Source organism: Acomys russatus, chromosome 10 (assembly GCF_903995435.1).
Source record: "Acomys russatus chromosome 10, mAcoRus1.1, whole genome shotgun sequence".
Taxonomy (NCBI): domain Eukaryota; kingdom Metazoa; phylum Chordata; class Mammalia; order Rodentia; family Muridae; genus Acomys; species Acomys russatus.
Genome location: NC_067146.1, coordinates 53425594 through 53439952, shown reverse-complemented (window position 1 = coordinate 53439952; position 14359 = coordinate 53425594). Strand labels below are relative to the sequence as shown.

General features: G+C 49.2%; 1 protein-coding gene across 8 annotated transcripts in view; it reads left to right on the top strand.

The window, feature by feature from the left end:
- Positions 1–14359, top strand: part of Prkag2 (protein kinase AMP-activated non-catalytic subunit gamma 2) — a 338192-nt gene that overhangs the window by 70632 nt on the left and 253201 nt on the right. For 2 of the 8 annotated variants that reach the window (XM_051152184.1, XM_051152183.1), the window contains exon 1: positions 13647–14324. The exons of 2 other annotated variants lie outside the window; for them this stretch is intronic. In XM_051152184.1, the coding sequence (XP_051008141.1) occupies positions 14211–14324 (114 nt within the window). In that variant the 5' untranslated portion in view covers positions 13647–14210. Of the gene's footprint in view, positions 1–13561; positions 14325–14359 lie in introns of those variants that run through there. 4 more of the 8 variants (XM_051152186.1, XM_051152185.1, XM_051152194.1 and 1 more) reach the window with 3 other exon arrangements.

The window sequence follows — 14359 nt, the reverse complement described above, 5'->3', positions numbered from 1 at the left end:
GCCTTCTCTTCTGTGATGTTCTATGAGCATTCAATAGTCATTTATTCTCAGCATTTTGACCAATTATGTGCATCTCTGCAGAACTATTGCCTGCTGCAGAAGGAAGCTGCTTTGATGAAATCTAAGAGCTACACTCATGTGTGGGGAAAAACATGTTTCTTAAGAAGGTGATTTGATGAGCATGGAATGTCCATTTAGCAAAGCAACAGCTGTGACTAATCTAGAACCTATTGTTCCCCTAGCATGGGCTTTGGACCAGGCTTACAGTATTAGATGTGAACTGCTTCCTGTGAAATGAGCCTCAGTCTCAATCAGAAAGCAGCTAGTTGCTCTTATAACTGGCTTGCTGCTATTGCACCAGTGGGCACACCTTGCTTTGTGGGTTAGTGATATAGTCTTGCATGCCTTTTTAAGGAGCATAGTTTAACTACCAACAGTACGTGTAGATGAGACAGAGATCAGGCTTCTGCTCCTGGAGAGACAATGCTCAGAAGAATTATATAGGAAGGCAAGAAGCTCTGGGGTCTCATGGAAGAGGGAAGTGTGGCCCTGGCAGTGTCAGCTGTGAGAGGAGCTGTGGCATAAGACCATGCCTGGGGCTGGACAGAAGCCACAGCATCCACAGCTGATGCTGAAGTAGAGACAACACTTGACCTTGGGGTTCACTGTGCCCCAGGTCCCAGGAGACTCATAAAGCGCTATTTAAGTGGCCCCAGCATGAGTCTGTCAGAAGCTGGGAAGGGTACACAAATGATGAGGCTATCTGAGAAGACATCCTCAAACCAGGCCACCCACAAGTCTCCACCCTCCTTGTCCAGCCGGCCTGCAGACCAAGCTTAATGCGTCTTACTGAGCGGGTCACTGCAGATGTGCAGTAGCATTTCTGTCACAGGCATGAATGGAGCCATGGTCCCATAATGGCATTCTTGAAGGAATACAGCCAAGAGCCCACTGGGCCACAAGCTACACTTTGACCCCAGTATGTAGAGACCAGCTGTGAAGAGTCGCTCTTGGTATGGGGCTGCCTCTGCGCAGTGGCATGGGAGGAATCGGTGTGGAAGTTCTTCCCTCACACATGGCGATCTGTCTGAGGAGGATGTCATCACTGAGGCTTAGGTTCCCAAGAGCAAGTTCTGGGCACAACTCTAAATTAACAATGAGCATAAGCACTATGGGCAACAGAAGGGAACACTGAATAGCTGCTGTGGCCTCAGCACCAGAGAGAGCAGTGGGCATTGTGTCACTCTCATCCCTCCTCTTCTAAGTCTCTTCAGGACTGGGAAGCTGAAAGAGCCTTGGGAACATGTCTGTGTGGGGCACAGGCATCCTCAGCACCCTCCCACCCTGCAGAGAGCCTAACTCACTCCTCTTTGCTGAGTATCTTATGGCTGAAGGTTATCTCTGTGGTCTGTCCTACATTGGGGGCCATTTCCTGTCTATTCCTCTGCCACTCTCCTCCTTCATGTATCCAGACCATCCAGCCTCGTCCCCCCTTTTCCTTATGGGCATCTCCCCTGTCACCTCTCTTATATGGCTCATCTCTTGGCATCTACCTCTCCAGGGATCCCAGCTCATATATACACTGGTGGGTAGCAAGGAGTCGTCTGTTTGTTTGTACAGGAAAGGAGAGAGATGAAATAAGTAGGCCTGAGTTTTCGCTGGTGAGGGTCAGAGCAGGACTCACAGGCTGGAGGTATGGATGGAGACCATGACTGCAAGATTTCACACTGGCCTCCAGGAGAAATTTCAGGTGGGCCGTTCATGAGCCTAGGTGACTTTGCTAGCTTCCCTCTGGCACATGTGGACTTTGATGTTTTTACTGCTTGCATCTCAAAACCCTTACTTGTCTAAGATGGTGTTCTAATATATCTTAAGCAATGGGATGATTATTACAGTGTATGTAGATAGGGCTGGGGATCTAACTCGGTCAGTAAAGTTCTTGCCATGCAATCATGAGGGCCTGAGTTCAACCCCTAGAACCCAGATACAAAAAACTGGATGTAATGTCCCTAGCCTGCTATCCCAGCCCTGGGGAGGTGGCCACAGAGCGACTCCTAGGGCCTGCTGGCCAGCCAACCTAGCCAATTCTGTGCTAGCTCCAGGCCAAGTGAGAGAAACACTGGTTAAAAACAAGGTAGATGGCACCTGAGGAATGAGGCTTGGGGCTGACCTCCAATTAACACACACACACACACACACACACACACACACACACACACACACACACACACCCCACACCACACCACACACACACACATGGGGAGGGGGGAATAAATGTAGATGTTGTCATTTAAATATAATTGTTATTTATAGTCTGACATAAAACCACGCCCTCAATGAAAGTGAAATAAAGAAGTGAACATAAGCCAGGGTGCTTTGCCCTCTCTATAATTCTAAAACCAACCATTTTGTGAATCTGGAAAGAGACATTAGGGTGAGATAAATGAGGAAGAGGGTAAAACAGAAAGATGAAAAATGAATCTTCTTTCCTCACTGTTCAGCCCATCCTCCCCCTGCTATGGTTATCTGGTTACAGTGCCATGTCGCAGTCATGACGACATACTCTAGATGGCTCTGAGGCTTTGCTTCTGTAATTGCTTCTTTCTTCTTCAGGTAATGAAGGGCGAAGGGTGTTACTAAGCCAAGTCATTAGTGAGTGCGAGCCAGGCTGTCCTCCTGGAGGGGGTCTGAGCACTTGGGTTTCATAGGTCCTCACCTAATGCCTTCAGTGAAGATGCCATCTGCCTGTGAAGTGGCCTTTGCTCCTGCCACACAGGCCCATCTCCAGAAGGTCCTCCATGGCCGCAAGACAAGTGTGGCATACAGCTTGTAGCTTTCCAGGCATCAGTGAGAGAGGATAAAGCCTGGCTTTAAAGAACCAGCTCACTGTGGAGACTAGCAAGTCTGCAATCTGCAGGACAGGACAGCTGGGAGCTTAGGTAAGGATGGCAGATTTGACCCTGAAGGTGTCTACAGGCATAATTCCTTCTTTCTTGGGAGAGTCCCAGCTTTTGCTCTTAAGGTTTTTAGCTAATGAGATGGGGCCTACCATACTATGGACATACTATGGTCTGCTTTATAATCTCTGTGTTGGGAGATAACCTCATCTTCAGAAATACTTTTCCAAAAACATCTGCCCTGTCTGTGGGCACCAGAGGCTGGGCAGGCTGACATACTATGGCCATCCCAAAGATTCCATGAGTGTATCACAGAGTTGGTGACATGGGGATGATAGACCGATCTTCTGTGGAACTCAGCCTCCTTCCTGAACCTGGAGGGAGAGGGAGAGGGGAAGAGAAGGGGGAGAGGAGGGGGGAGCAGTTACTGCAGGGAGTACATGGCCTCCATTTCTGAACACAGAGAACACCATGTGCTTGTCCATTACTTTGTGACAAGAACGAGTTCATCGCTGTTATCCTACTTGTACACTAAAGTGCACTCAGTCCAGGTTCCTCTGAGGGCAGCGCTATTGATTTGCCATCAGCAGAATGAGCCTTTGACATGGCCCAGTCTGAGACAGGGTTCTGTCGGTTTGTTGCCCCATATACACTCAGGAAGGAGTTAGTGTCTGGACGCAGGAAGAAGGAACAATGGTTCCTTGACCAACCACACACACTGTCAGCATCTGTCTCAGCTCAGAACAGTGCAGAGAGAAAGGGAAAGAGCATCCTTTGCGGAGTCAAGACTATCTGCTGGGAAAGACTGTGGCTGTTGTCCTGCCCAGCTGCCTGCCTTCCCATCAAACACCAAGGCTCAGAGAGCACAGGCTGGACCAGCTGGCACTGAGTGCCCATCCACTAAGGTCTAAGGACCACGCTCATAACCCACATTTTTTTTGTTTTATATTTGAGAATAGTTTTGCTTGAGGTTAAGTGACAGAGACAGGCAAGCTGTTAATCTCAGCTGCTGCCTGAAGAAGGAGATGGAGAAGAGGAAGAGAGAAAGCCATGCCAATAGAGGTCTGCAAATATCTGCATGGCAGAGAGGTGGGGAAGCACGAGAGAAAGAGTGAAAAAGCCCATAATACCAGGGAAAGAGAACATGCTTAGCATTTTTGGCCGGGGCATGAAGAAAAAGGATTGTAAAGAAAGGAAACGTATATATTTTGGGGAAACTCAGAAAAGCTGGCAGACTGCAGTATTACAAAATGAAAGTTATTCAAGTGTCAGCACTGGGGAAGGGCTTCTGAGAAGCAAGTACGTCATCACATTAAGGGGTAATTATTCCTCCCATCTCCTGAACAGGGCTGTAGTGAATCATCTTTCCTAAGGGATGATCTGGCCAGGTAGTTGACAGGCTCAACTGGATTGCCTCTTTTTTAATTGAAAATATTTTATACAATATATTCTGATCACAGTTTCTCCTCTCACATCTTCCCTACGTCCCCATCCATCCAGTTCCATTCTCTCTCTCTCTCTCTCTCTCTCTCTCTCTCTCTCTCTCTCTCTCATCAAATAAACAGGCAAAAATGAATTTTTAAAAAATAGTTTATTTCATTTAAATTTATGTGTGTTGGTGTGAGGGTGTCAGATCTTGGAGTTTCAGACAGTTGTGAGCTGCCATGTGGGTGCTGGGAATTGAACCCAGGTCCTTTGGAAGAGCAGTCAGTGCTCTTAACCACTGAGCCATCCTTCCAGCCTGAACTTTTTTTTTTTTAAAGAAAAAAACACACATATGCAGACACACATACACAAGATCCATAAACATACAAAGTTGGGAACCATAATGTACAATCAAAAGATCAGTAAAGTTAAAAAAATGCAAACAGAGTAGTACAAGAAAAAAACAAAACCTCCAAAAATACCATTGATGACTCATGTTTTTAATAAATAAGGTATTCCCTTCTCCTGCTCTTCACAGCTCCAAAATAAATACCAGAGGGATCAATATTTGAATGTAAAATGGTGCATATTGGAAGGGTGGGAGAGAGGCATGGCTAGAGAGATGGTTTAGCACTTAGGAGCTCTTGCTGCTTTCCCAGAGGACCTGGGTTTGATTGCTAACACCCACATCAGGAAGCTTATTTTATAACTCCAGTTTCAGGAGACCCGATGCCCTCTTCTGGCTTCTGTGGGCACTCAAACTCATATCCCCCTTCCTCCTCCCCCCTTCCTGCCTCTCTATCCCTCAGCCCCTCCCTTCTTCCCTTCCTTCCTTCCTCTTTTCCTCCCCCACACAAATAAATAAAATGAAAAATTTTAATAGATTAACAAAATGAAACCAAGCTGGGCATGGTGGCACTTGAGAGGTAGAGGCAGGTGGATCTCTGTGAGTTCAAGGCCAGCCTGGTCTATATAAGAGTGCCAGGACTATACAGAGCCAGGACTTTACAGTGAGAATTTGTCTTAAAAAAATAAATAAAAAGAGAAATGAAACTATAAAGAATTAAAAAGTAATTAGAAAGGGAAGTAGGAAGAATGCTTGTAGATCTGGCAGAAAACCTCCAAACACATAAAAGTAACATGAAACCTATACGAAGGAAAACTTCTATGCAGAAAACAGTGTGCCTGAAAGGCAAAAAATAACTTGAGCAGTCCCTGACACTGAGGGGTGCTGCATCCTCAAAAGTGTTTAAACATCTATTTGGAGGGAGTGGGGCAGCCCGTGCCATGCATGCAAAGATCAAATGACAACCTTGGGTTCTCTACTTCCACCATGTGACAAGCACCTCTACCTGCCGAGATAACTCAGGGGCCCAAGACCTACAGGTAGGCAAGAGAAAGACCAGCCACCCAGGAGGAGACTCAACAGAGAGACCACAGACCACTCACAGGAAACAGTGGCAAAGGAAACACAAGGCTAAGACATCTAGCCTCCTTCACAGCAGAGAAAATGCACACTGGAAGCACGAGATGTGATTTCCACGCAGCAGATGGGTAGCAAGCCGGAAGTGGCCTGTGCTGGTGAAGGTGCTGCCCGTGTGTGTGTGTGTGTGTGTGTGTGTGTGTGTGTATGAGAGAGAGAGAGAGAGAGAGAGAGAGAGAGAGAGAGAGAGAGAGAGAGGAGTGAGAGAGCGAGCGGAGAGAGGAGAGGGGAGGAGGAGACGAGAGAGGAGACGGAGAGAGAGGAGAGGAGGAAGAGAGAGAGAGAGAGAGAGAGAGAGAGAGAGAAAGAGAGAGAAGGAGAAGGAGAAGGGAGAGAGGAGAGGAGAGGGAGGGAGGGAGGGACTGTCCAGCATGGGAAGCACCTCTGTCTTCGTCAACAGAGCATCGTTTTCATAAACATCATGTAATAAATAGACAGTAAATCATATGCTGCTTACATGGTGGGCTGCACCATGGATGAGTGCTTCGTGTTCCACCCCTCCACTTGTTTCTCTTTCACCTCTCTCCCCAGCACCCACCTTGTGGCAACAGGCAGCATGGCTTCTTCTTTGTAGGAAGATAGGCACTCAGGAAAGAGCCTGGTTCCCTGGCTGCCCGTGATGGGCATTTCTGGGCATGGACAGATGACTTCCATGCAGGGCCAGCCGTGCTTGGAAGGCTGAGCTCCCATGTCATTGTCCCCCTGCCCTCTCTGGAATCCTGGCATCAGTGTGATGCTGCCCACGTCTTCTACCTTGAAAGCAAAAGCCCTTCGTATCCCCTTCCTCTACCCACCACCCCACTGCCCTGCTGTCTTGTTTACCAACGCTTGCAGATGTAGGTGTCTACCATGGTGCCCTCTCTTCTCCATGGCCTGTAAGTTCCCCACAGCCAGGCTTCTGCTCACACGCCGTTCTGCTCTCCAGCATGGCCTCCCAACAGCATCTCACACGACTCAGCCAACAGCCAACATCCTAACGGTCCCACATGCCAGATTGCTTGACTTTATTTTATCTACACTTTGTCTCTCACCAAACTTCCAACTCCCAAATCCTAGTGATGAGCCCCTGTGGCCCACCTCCTCTGGCACTGCTATCTGCTGCCCTGTCTGCAACCTCTCTCTGGCCAAGTCCAAAGACCCTGGCATAGAGCTGAGCAAGAGAGGAAACACACCTAGGAACAGAGGCTACAAGAAGTCCACTGGGTGGGTGGATGCCACCTGCATCTCCACACTGTTGACACACAGGCCAGCCCCCTAGGAGTGGTCAGGACACCGTTCTCTGCAAATGTTAAGTGACCATGTACAATCCTCAAGGCTGAGGGTCCCACAGAGTCTCTGGAAGCAACTCTTCCTTTACCTTTCCAGTGTTGAGAACACTGCTAAGAACGTGGCTTCGTGTATACCAACATTTACTGTAAAATACCAGGAGTATGTTTAGAGCCGTTTTAGAAATTGTTGGAAATTCTGTCCTTGTCCAAGCCAAAACCCGTTTAGTGAGGTTTTTATAAACCTCAGGTCTGCAACACAAACAGCAGTTGTAAAGATTGAACACTGACCCAGTACAGTCCAAGCATCCACTAATGTGACACACACTGAAGAATGGTGGTGGGAAAATACTTAAAGTCCTTGTTTTCTGCCATTAAACCAGTTTCTGTAAGTACAGAGAACTCTGTGCACACAGTAAGGATGCCACCATCCAGAGATCCCAGTCTTGAATCTCTCTCTTTTTTTTTCTTCTTGATTTTATTTTTTTATTAATTTATTCATATTACATCTCGATTGTTAGCCCTTCCCCTGTTTCCTCCCATTCTTCCCTCCCTCCCACTTCCCCCCTTCTCCCCTCCCCTATGTCTGTGATTGAGGGAGACCTCCTCCCCCTATATATGCTCTTAGAATATCGAGTCTCTTCTTGGTAACTTGCTATCCTTCCTCTGAGTGCTGCCAGGCCTCCCCGTCCAGGGGACATGCCCAGTCTTAAATCTCAGCTGAGGGCTCTCACCGCTCAGGTGGCTGTGATGGCTCCCACAGTGCCCATGCTGTGAGGTCAGGACCAGGGATGCTGTGAGACACAGGCCGGAGTCTTCTGCCTGTGAATTCAGTTCTGTTCATTACAATTTCAGAAACATTTTACTGTTGCCATTTTTTTTTTTTTACCACTCCTTGCATCATATTCAGTTATGCGAATTGCCAAGTACACAGGTCACTATGAAGCTTGCTGGGCTCAGGGCTGCCCACAGTGAGGCCAGCATCCCTTTGCACATGCTGTGTGTGGCAGTGAACATTGAGCCCAACCCACCGCCCAGCCGCAGCATCTTTACCCATCCACCTAAAATTCTAGGGAGCCCTTGGGTCATGTATGAACAAGTCCTACAGTAAGAAAGTGTCCTTGCATACAAGTGAGCCAGACCAGAGCTTTGTTGCTATACTTTTTTTTTTTTTTTTTTTTTTTTTAAGCCTAGAAGGTAAAGCTGTGAAGAGTGGGGCTAGAAAACCGGCAAGGCCTTTAGTAGGAAGGTCTGTAGCCTTGTGGGTGTGGCTAGTATTTAAAGGAACCTCATCCAAGCCCACACAGAAGGCCCTGCTTGGAAAGTTCCTCTCCTCCACAGTCTCTCCCAAGACCCCATGAGCTTCTTCAGAGTTCTGTTTGGGAACATTTCATAAAATACCTTTTGACTCACATGGCATAAGGAGAGTTGTCAAAACCCGGCATGTCCTTGAGGTGCCCTGTACACCAAGATCCCCATGGGATCCATCTGCCTGGCAAACGGAGGTTGATTGATTATGGTATAAAGTACTAAGGGACAAGGGCAGCCATGGGCTCTGGCAAGGCTGTGCATGGGTTGGATTCAGAGTTCAGAATAGGCCTTCTTCTGAGGGCCCAGATGCTGCCTGTCCTTTCCTGTGAGGCTTGGAGGTCAAGGGTTCTAAGCCCGTGTGCACTATCACCCCATTCACTCCATGCTGCCCACACCAAGGGCATGGATAACCTGTAAATTCTACCTGCCCCCATCCCCCATCCCCTGGAGTCTCATGGAAAAGCCCTCACTGGTATTCTCGAGCCCATGTCTGGGTGCCAGCTACACGTCACCCAGCCTTGTAAGCCAGAGCTGGTGACATCTTATGTAAGACAGGTCAGATTTGTATGGCAGAATTGAAACTTGAGGATGGGTTAATTCATTCGCCAAGGAAATCGTTGTGATTAATATCTATTATTTCATCGTGTACCATTAAGCAGGTGAATAAGAGGTCAGAAATCAGTCATGGACCATATTCAGGGAACAGTATGAATCAAAGCTCTCAGTGTTCATCTCTCTACTTACTGCACGAGCAAAGCTCCCAACTAAATGGCGGATGAACACATACTTTACCTCCGGAGTCCAAGCCTTTCTGCCCAATGTGAGTCGAGGCTGGATCCAGCCAGCAAGATGACTGAGTGGGTAAAGACATGTGGTGACACGTAGGCTGGCAGCCCAATCTCAAGAACCCATCCAAAGGTGGAAGGAGGGAACTGTTTCTATAGTTATCCTCCAATCTTCACATTAGTACTGCACCCCAGCCTAAAAAAAATAAAAGATTAAAAATAATAAATAAAAATAAACTAGAACAAAACAGCTCACATTCAGAGCAGCAATGCTGAAGGTAGCTGCTGCTAGAACTGTGTCCTTATTCCCAGCTAGTGCTGTTAACATGACAAATGCCTTCATTGGGGTGTAATTGCTGGGATTACCTCTGACAGACACATTTCAGGCACAGGAGCCCTGCTTGCTGAGTCGGTCCCTGCAGAAGTGCTGAGCATGGACTCAGACACTGAGCTGTCAGCACCCTGGCTGTTCTCTGAAGAGCAGACAGGACACTGCTACAGAGGTCACTTTTACCTCAACCCAAGTCTCCTGGATTTCATGGTTGGGATCACCTGTGGCTAATGGGCTTTGTGGGTGAAGGGAAGCCTGGTGTGCAGAGTGGAGGTGGCTGGTACAGATTCCCTGTAAAATAAAAGCAGGCCCAGAGGGGCATTCAAGAGCTCCGACATTCCGAGCAGAGTTTCCACTCCTCCTGGGCCTTTCCTTCATGTCCCGAAAGACTCACTATCAACAACTCCCTGTGAATCCGATGTGATTCCGAGAGCAGAAGCTGCCGGGAGATTACACCGTCAGTTCTCAAGCTTAAGGGGTCGTCATGATTAGATCATGGCCCCTAGTAGGCATCACAGCAATTACAGAAGCCCTGAAGTTAGTTCATTCTCCAAGGGCTGCCTTTTGCACAGAATCAAGTCGCTGTGTTCTAAACAACTCACCAACTATGTCACAGGCCAGGAGACCATGGCAGCTGAGATGTGAAGCAGTTTGCTCAAGGTCACCCCTACAGACAGTTCCTAGAGTTTTGTAAGTCTGGTGGAAAAGGTTTTAAAATAGAAAAGGCCACCCTTTTCCTGTTGTCTCAAAGGACGCAGCAACGACAACAAACAGACAGGTTAAATGAACACAAAACATGAGCTAGCAGCCAGGCTTCGGCCATCTTGGTCTGCAAAGTGCTCACAAGCAGGTCCTTCAGAAGACTTATATAAAGCATCTACCAGAGTGCTGGGAATGTCAGAGGTGACCAAAATGCTGGCCCTGAGGCTGGGGGATGGCAGAGATAGTATACTGGCACACACTTAAAATCCTAGTACTGTGGAGGCAGAGACAAGCGGTTCCCTGGGGCTTACGGGACAAACAACCCAGCCTAATTGGTGAGTTCCTGGCAATGAGAAACTATCTCAAAAGGAGGTGGATAGTATTCTTGTGCAGGGCATGAAAGTTGTCCTCCAGGTAATACACACACACACACACACACACACACACACACACACACACACACACGGTGGGGAGGAGCTTATTACTGTCCTCTTTCTAACATGGTATCCAGTGGCAGCAAGTATGGGGTTTCACCAAACACATTCATTGATAGATCCCCAAGAAGCCTTCTAATTTATACTTTCCCAGAGCACAAGGTAGGTGTAAAATTCAAATCTGAGTGATCCACAAAGGTGACTCATAATGTTCAAAGTCACCTTCATTTAAAGGGAATGTTAACAGGCAACATGAAAAAATCATGTGGAGGGTGGAAAAACTAGGTTAAGTGAAACTAGACTATTAAAGTTCCTTTCATAAGTTCTGGATAGAAAGTCTCCCCTGACCCCTCCCTTTTCTTCTCTCTCCTCTCCCTTCTCCTCTCTCCCTCCCTACCTCTTCTCACTGTTTCCAGGGCTAGTCTTGAACTAGTGAGCTTAAGTCAATTTCCCCAGTGGCTGAAGGCCAGGCATGTACCACCAGACCAACTGTATACTAACTCCTACTTGTTTGGCTTTTTGCTTCTCAACTGGGATGTGGTGCTGAGAACTGAACCTGGGTCTTCTACAAGAACAGTGAGTGCTTTTAAATCTCTCTCTCTCTCTCTCTCTCTCTCTCTCTCTCTCTCTCTCTCTCTCTCGTGTGTGTGTGTGTGTGTGTGTGTGTGTGTGTGTGTGTGTGTATGTGTGTGTGTGTGCAGGTAGGCATGTGCCATGGCTCTCATGTGGAGGTCAGAGAACAACTTTGAGAAGCAGTTCTCTCCTTCCACCTTGTTTTTTGAGGCAGAGTCTCTCTTGTTACTGCTGTTGCACTGTGTGCCAGCTGACAGGAGTGCTGGGATTACAGACACACATCACTGCACACAGCTTTTCACACAGGTTCTAGGGGTTTAACTTAGGTAGTCAGGCTTGCTTGCAAGTACTTTCATACACTTTGCCATCTCAAGTCCCATTCCAATGCCTTAAAGTCTGCACTCCAAAAAGGAAAATTAAGAGATTTTAATCCTTTAATCCCAGTACGCAGGAGGCAGAGACAGGCAGATCTCTGTGAGTTCAAGGCCAGCCTAGTCTACAGAATGTATTCCAGAACAGTTAGGACAACACAGAGAAACCCTGTCTCAGGAAAACCAACAACAACAACAACAAAAACAAAACAAAAAAACCCAACCAAACCACAAGAAGGTTAAGAAAGGATTAGAGTACATCCTAATACCAGCCTCTGGCATTCACAAGCTAACACACAGAAGTATACACACACACACACACACACACACACACACACACACACACACATGGGGAGGTGGTGCCCAAAGGCAGGTGATATAAGGAGCACTGTGCTTCCCCCTCAGAGTCTTTCCCTCTCTGTCAGCTTGCTCTCTTCTGATGGCTGCTGCTTTCAAAGCCATTTCTTTCTCATCATGTGGTGCCATGTATGCACTCTGGCACATCATCATGACAGAGACCAACATTTCAAGCTGCAGAGACATAACGTTTACTTGACAGTCCTGGAGTGAGGTTTTTTTAGGGGCTGAGGGGTGGTTCCCTTGGACACTGTGCCCCCTACCCAACCCCACACTTGAGAAGTCTCTGGAAGTCCTTTAGCGAGAAGCCAGGCAGCAAGCCTACACCCAGGTTGGGGCGAGGGGAGACAACACACGACAACTGCTGATAGGCTCTTTCTGAGTAACCCCCAGATACTGCTTAGGGATACTGGTGGGGGGCAATGGGGACTGGGTGTATTTTTAGTTTGCAAATGTGGTGGGGGATGTATACAAACCTACCTGGTGAACCAGGGAACCCCCAACACACACACACACACACACACACACACACACACACACACACATACACTGTAGGATTTTACCTAATTTTTAGGAACTAGGTTGGAAACATGGAAGCCAAGGAGATAGCTGAACCTAGGTTATCTCTCATGGGACAGACAGGTCCTTTCCAAAATCATGGCCTCTTAAGTATGCTAAAAACCACATCCCCTCCCCTGAGGGAGCAGGAAGAGGGGCAAAGGCTACCTCCTCAACAGCCCCATTGTGCCTTCCTCTAGAGACCCCTATCACGTTTATTCTCTGGGTAGTGTCTGTGCCTTACTGAAGAGCTGGGACAGTCTTTAACTTTGAGCAGGAGCAGAAGCAAGCCCCTCAGGCCAGAAGCCAAGGTCTTGCTGCCTGGGAGTAACACCTGGGCCCTGAGCAGCCTGCACTGTCAGATCTACAGCCAGTGCCTCTGAAGGTCCCGGAACGGAGCACAGCACGTGGTGTGTTCGCTCTGGTTTTCAGGCTCCGACGCACTCATTTCCTCCATGGTCTTAGGACTTCGGCTTTACTGGGATGCAAGAGCTCTTGCTGAGGATCAAGGTTTGCTGCGCAACCTTTGATGGGTCTGAAAAGAACCAGGTCATGAAGAAAAAAGCCTGCACCCACCCCGCCACAGGCCGCTCTGGACCGGGATGGGGGTCCGCACGCCGAATGGGTGCGGCGTTGAGCGAAGCAAGTGCGGTCACCCGAGCCACTTACACCCGGGGGCTTCAAGCGCGGCGTGGTCGGGATGTGGATGTGTGTTTCCGGGGATCAGATCTAAACGACACTGCAAAACCAGATGGATCAGAAATCAGCTCTGGGCGGGTCCGGAGCCGGCTTTGCTTGAGACAGTGCACAGCGACCACCCGGAGACGGCGTGGGCGGCGTGGAGTGGGACAGTGGCGCCGCACACCGCGCACTTCCTGTTCAACGCGCGCGCCGCCTTCCACCGCCCAGCGCTCCCGGAGTCTGCGTCGGTACCAGGCCCGGCCCCTACAGTCCCCGGAGTCCCCGGGGACGCGGCTCAGAGGCCGCCCGGGGCGGGCACCCTGCCCTATTCTCCCCTAGGGGCTGGGTCGCGCCCTTCGGCCCGCAGAACCTAGCCAGCCGCCGCCACAGTTTATTCCTGCGGCCACGCGCCAGCCCAATTGCGACGAGCCTTCGCCTTTGCACCTCCTCTTCCCCCTCTGCCCTCCCTCTCGCCAAAGAGGAGGCCCTCTGGGTCCCAGGCTCCCTGCCGCTTTATTGTGCGGCCCAGGGTTATGTATTTCTCTTCTAAGCGCCTCGCTCGGGCCGCCGTTACCATCGAGGCACAATCACGGGAAGACTGTTTTCCAAATTGCTGCTGTTAATTGCACCTGCCTGGCCGATTACCTCTGGGAATCTGTGGGAGGAGCCGAGAGGTGGAAAATGTTGCTTCGCTTTGCAGAAGGAGGAAAACTTTGTCACCCAACACGAGACTTCTGCCACGCGTAACCAAAAGCAGCACCGGCCGCGACTCTGCACCCGATAATTCCGATAATGATCCTGTAGGAGAAAAAGGACGCTCTAACCCGGCATTCCGCGGACAGCCAGCCCCTCGGGTGGAGCCCCGCGCGTTACCTGCGCCACCCGACCTCCCCGCGGAAGTCCCCACGAGGTGTTTTCAGGGTGGAAGGACAGTCATAAAAAGCGCGCGGCTCCAGTGTAACGGCAGCAGCCCTGAGAGGCAGCAAGGGGACCGAACCCCGGGAACGAGGCACCGGAATTAACTTCTGGCTAAAGTTATGGGAAGCGCAGCCATGGACACCAAGAAGAAGAAAGAAGTTTCCAGCCCTGGCGGGAGCAGTGGCAAGAAAAATCCTAGCCTGAAGAGGCGGTCACTTCGAGTGCACATTCCGGTGAGTTCCGTTCCTGGAGCTCCAGACTCCGGCGG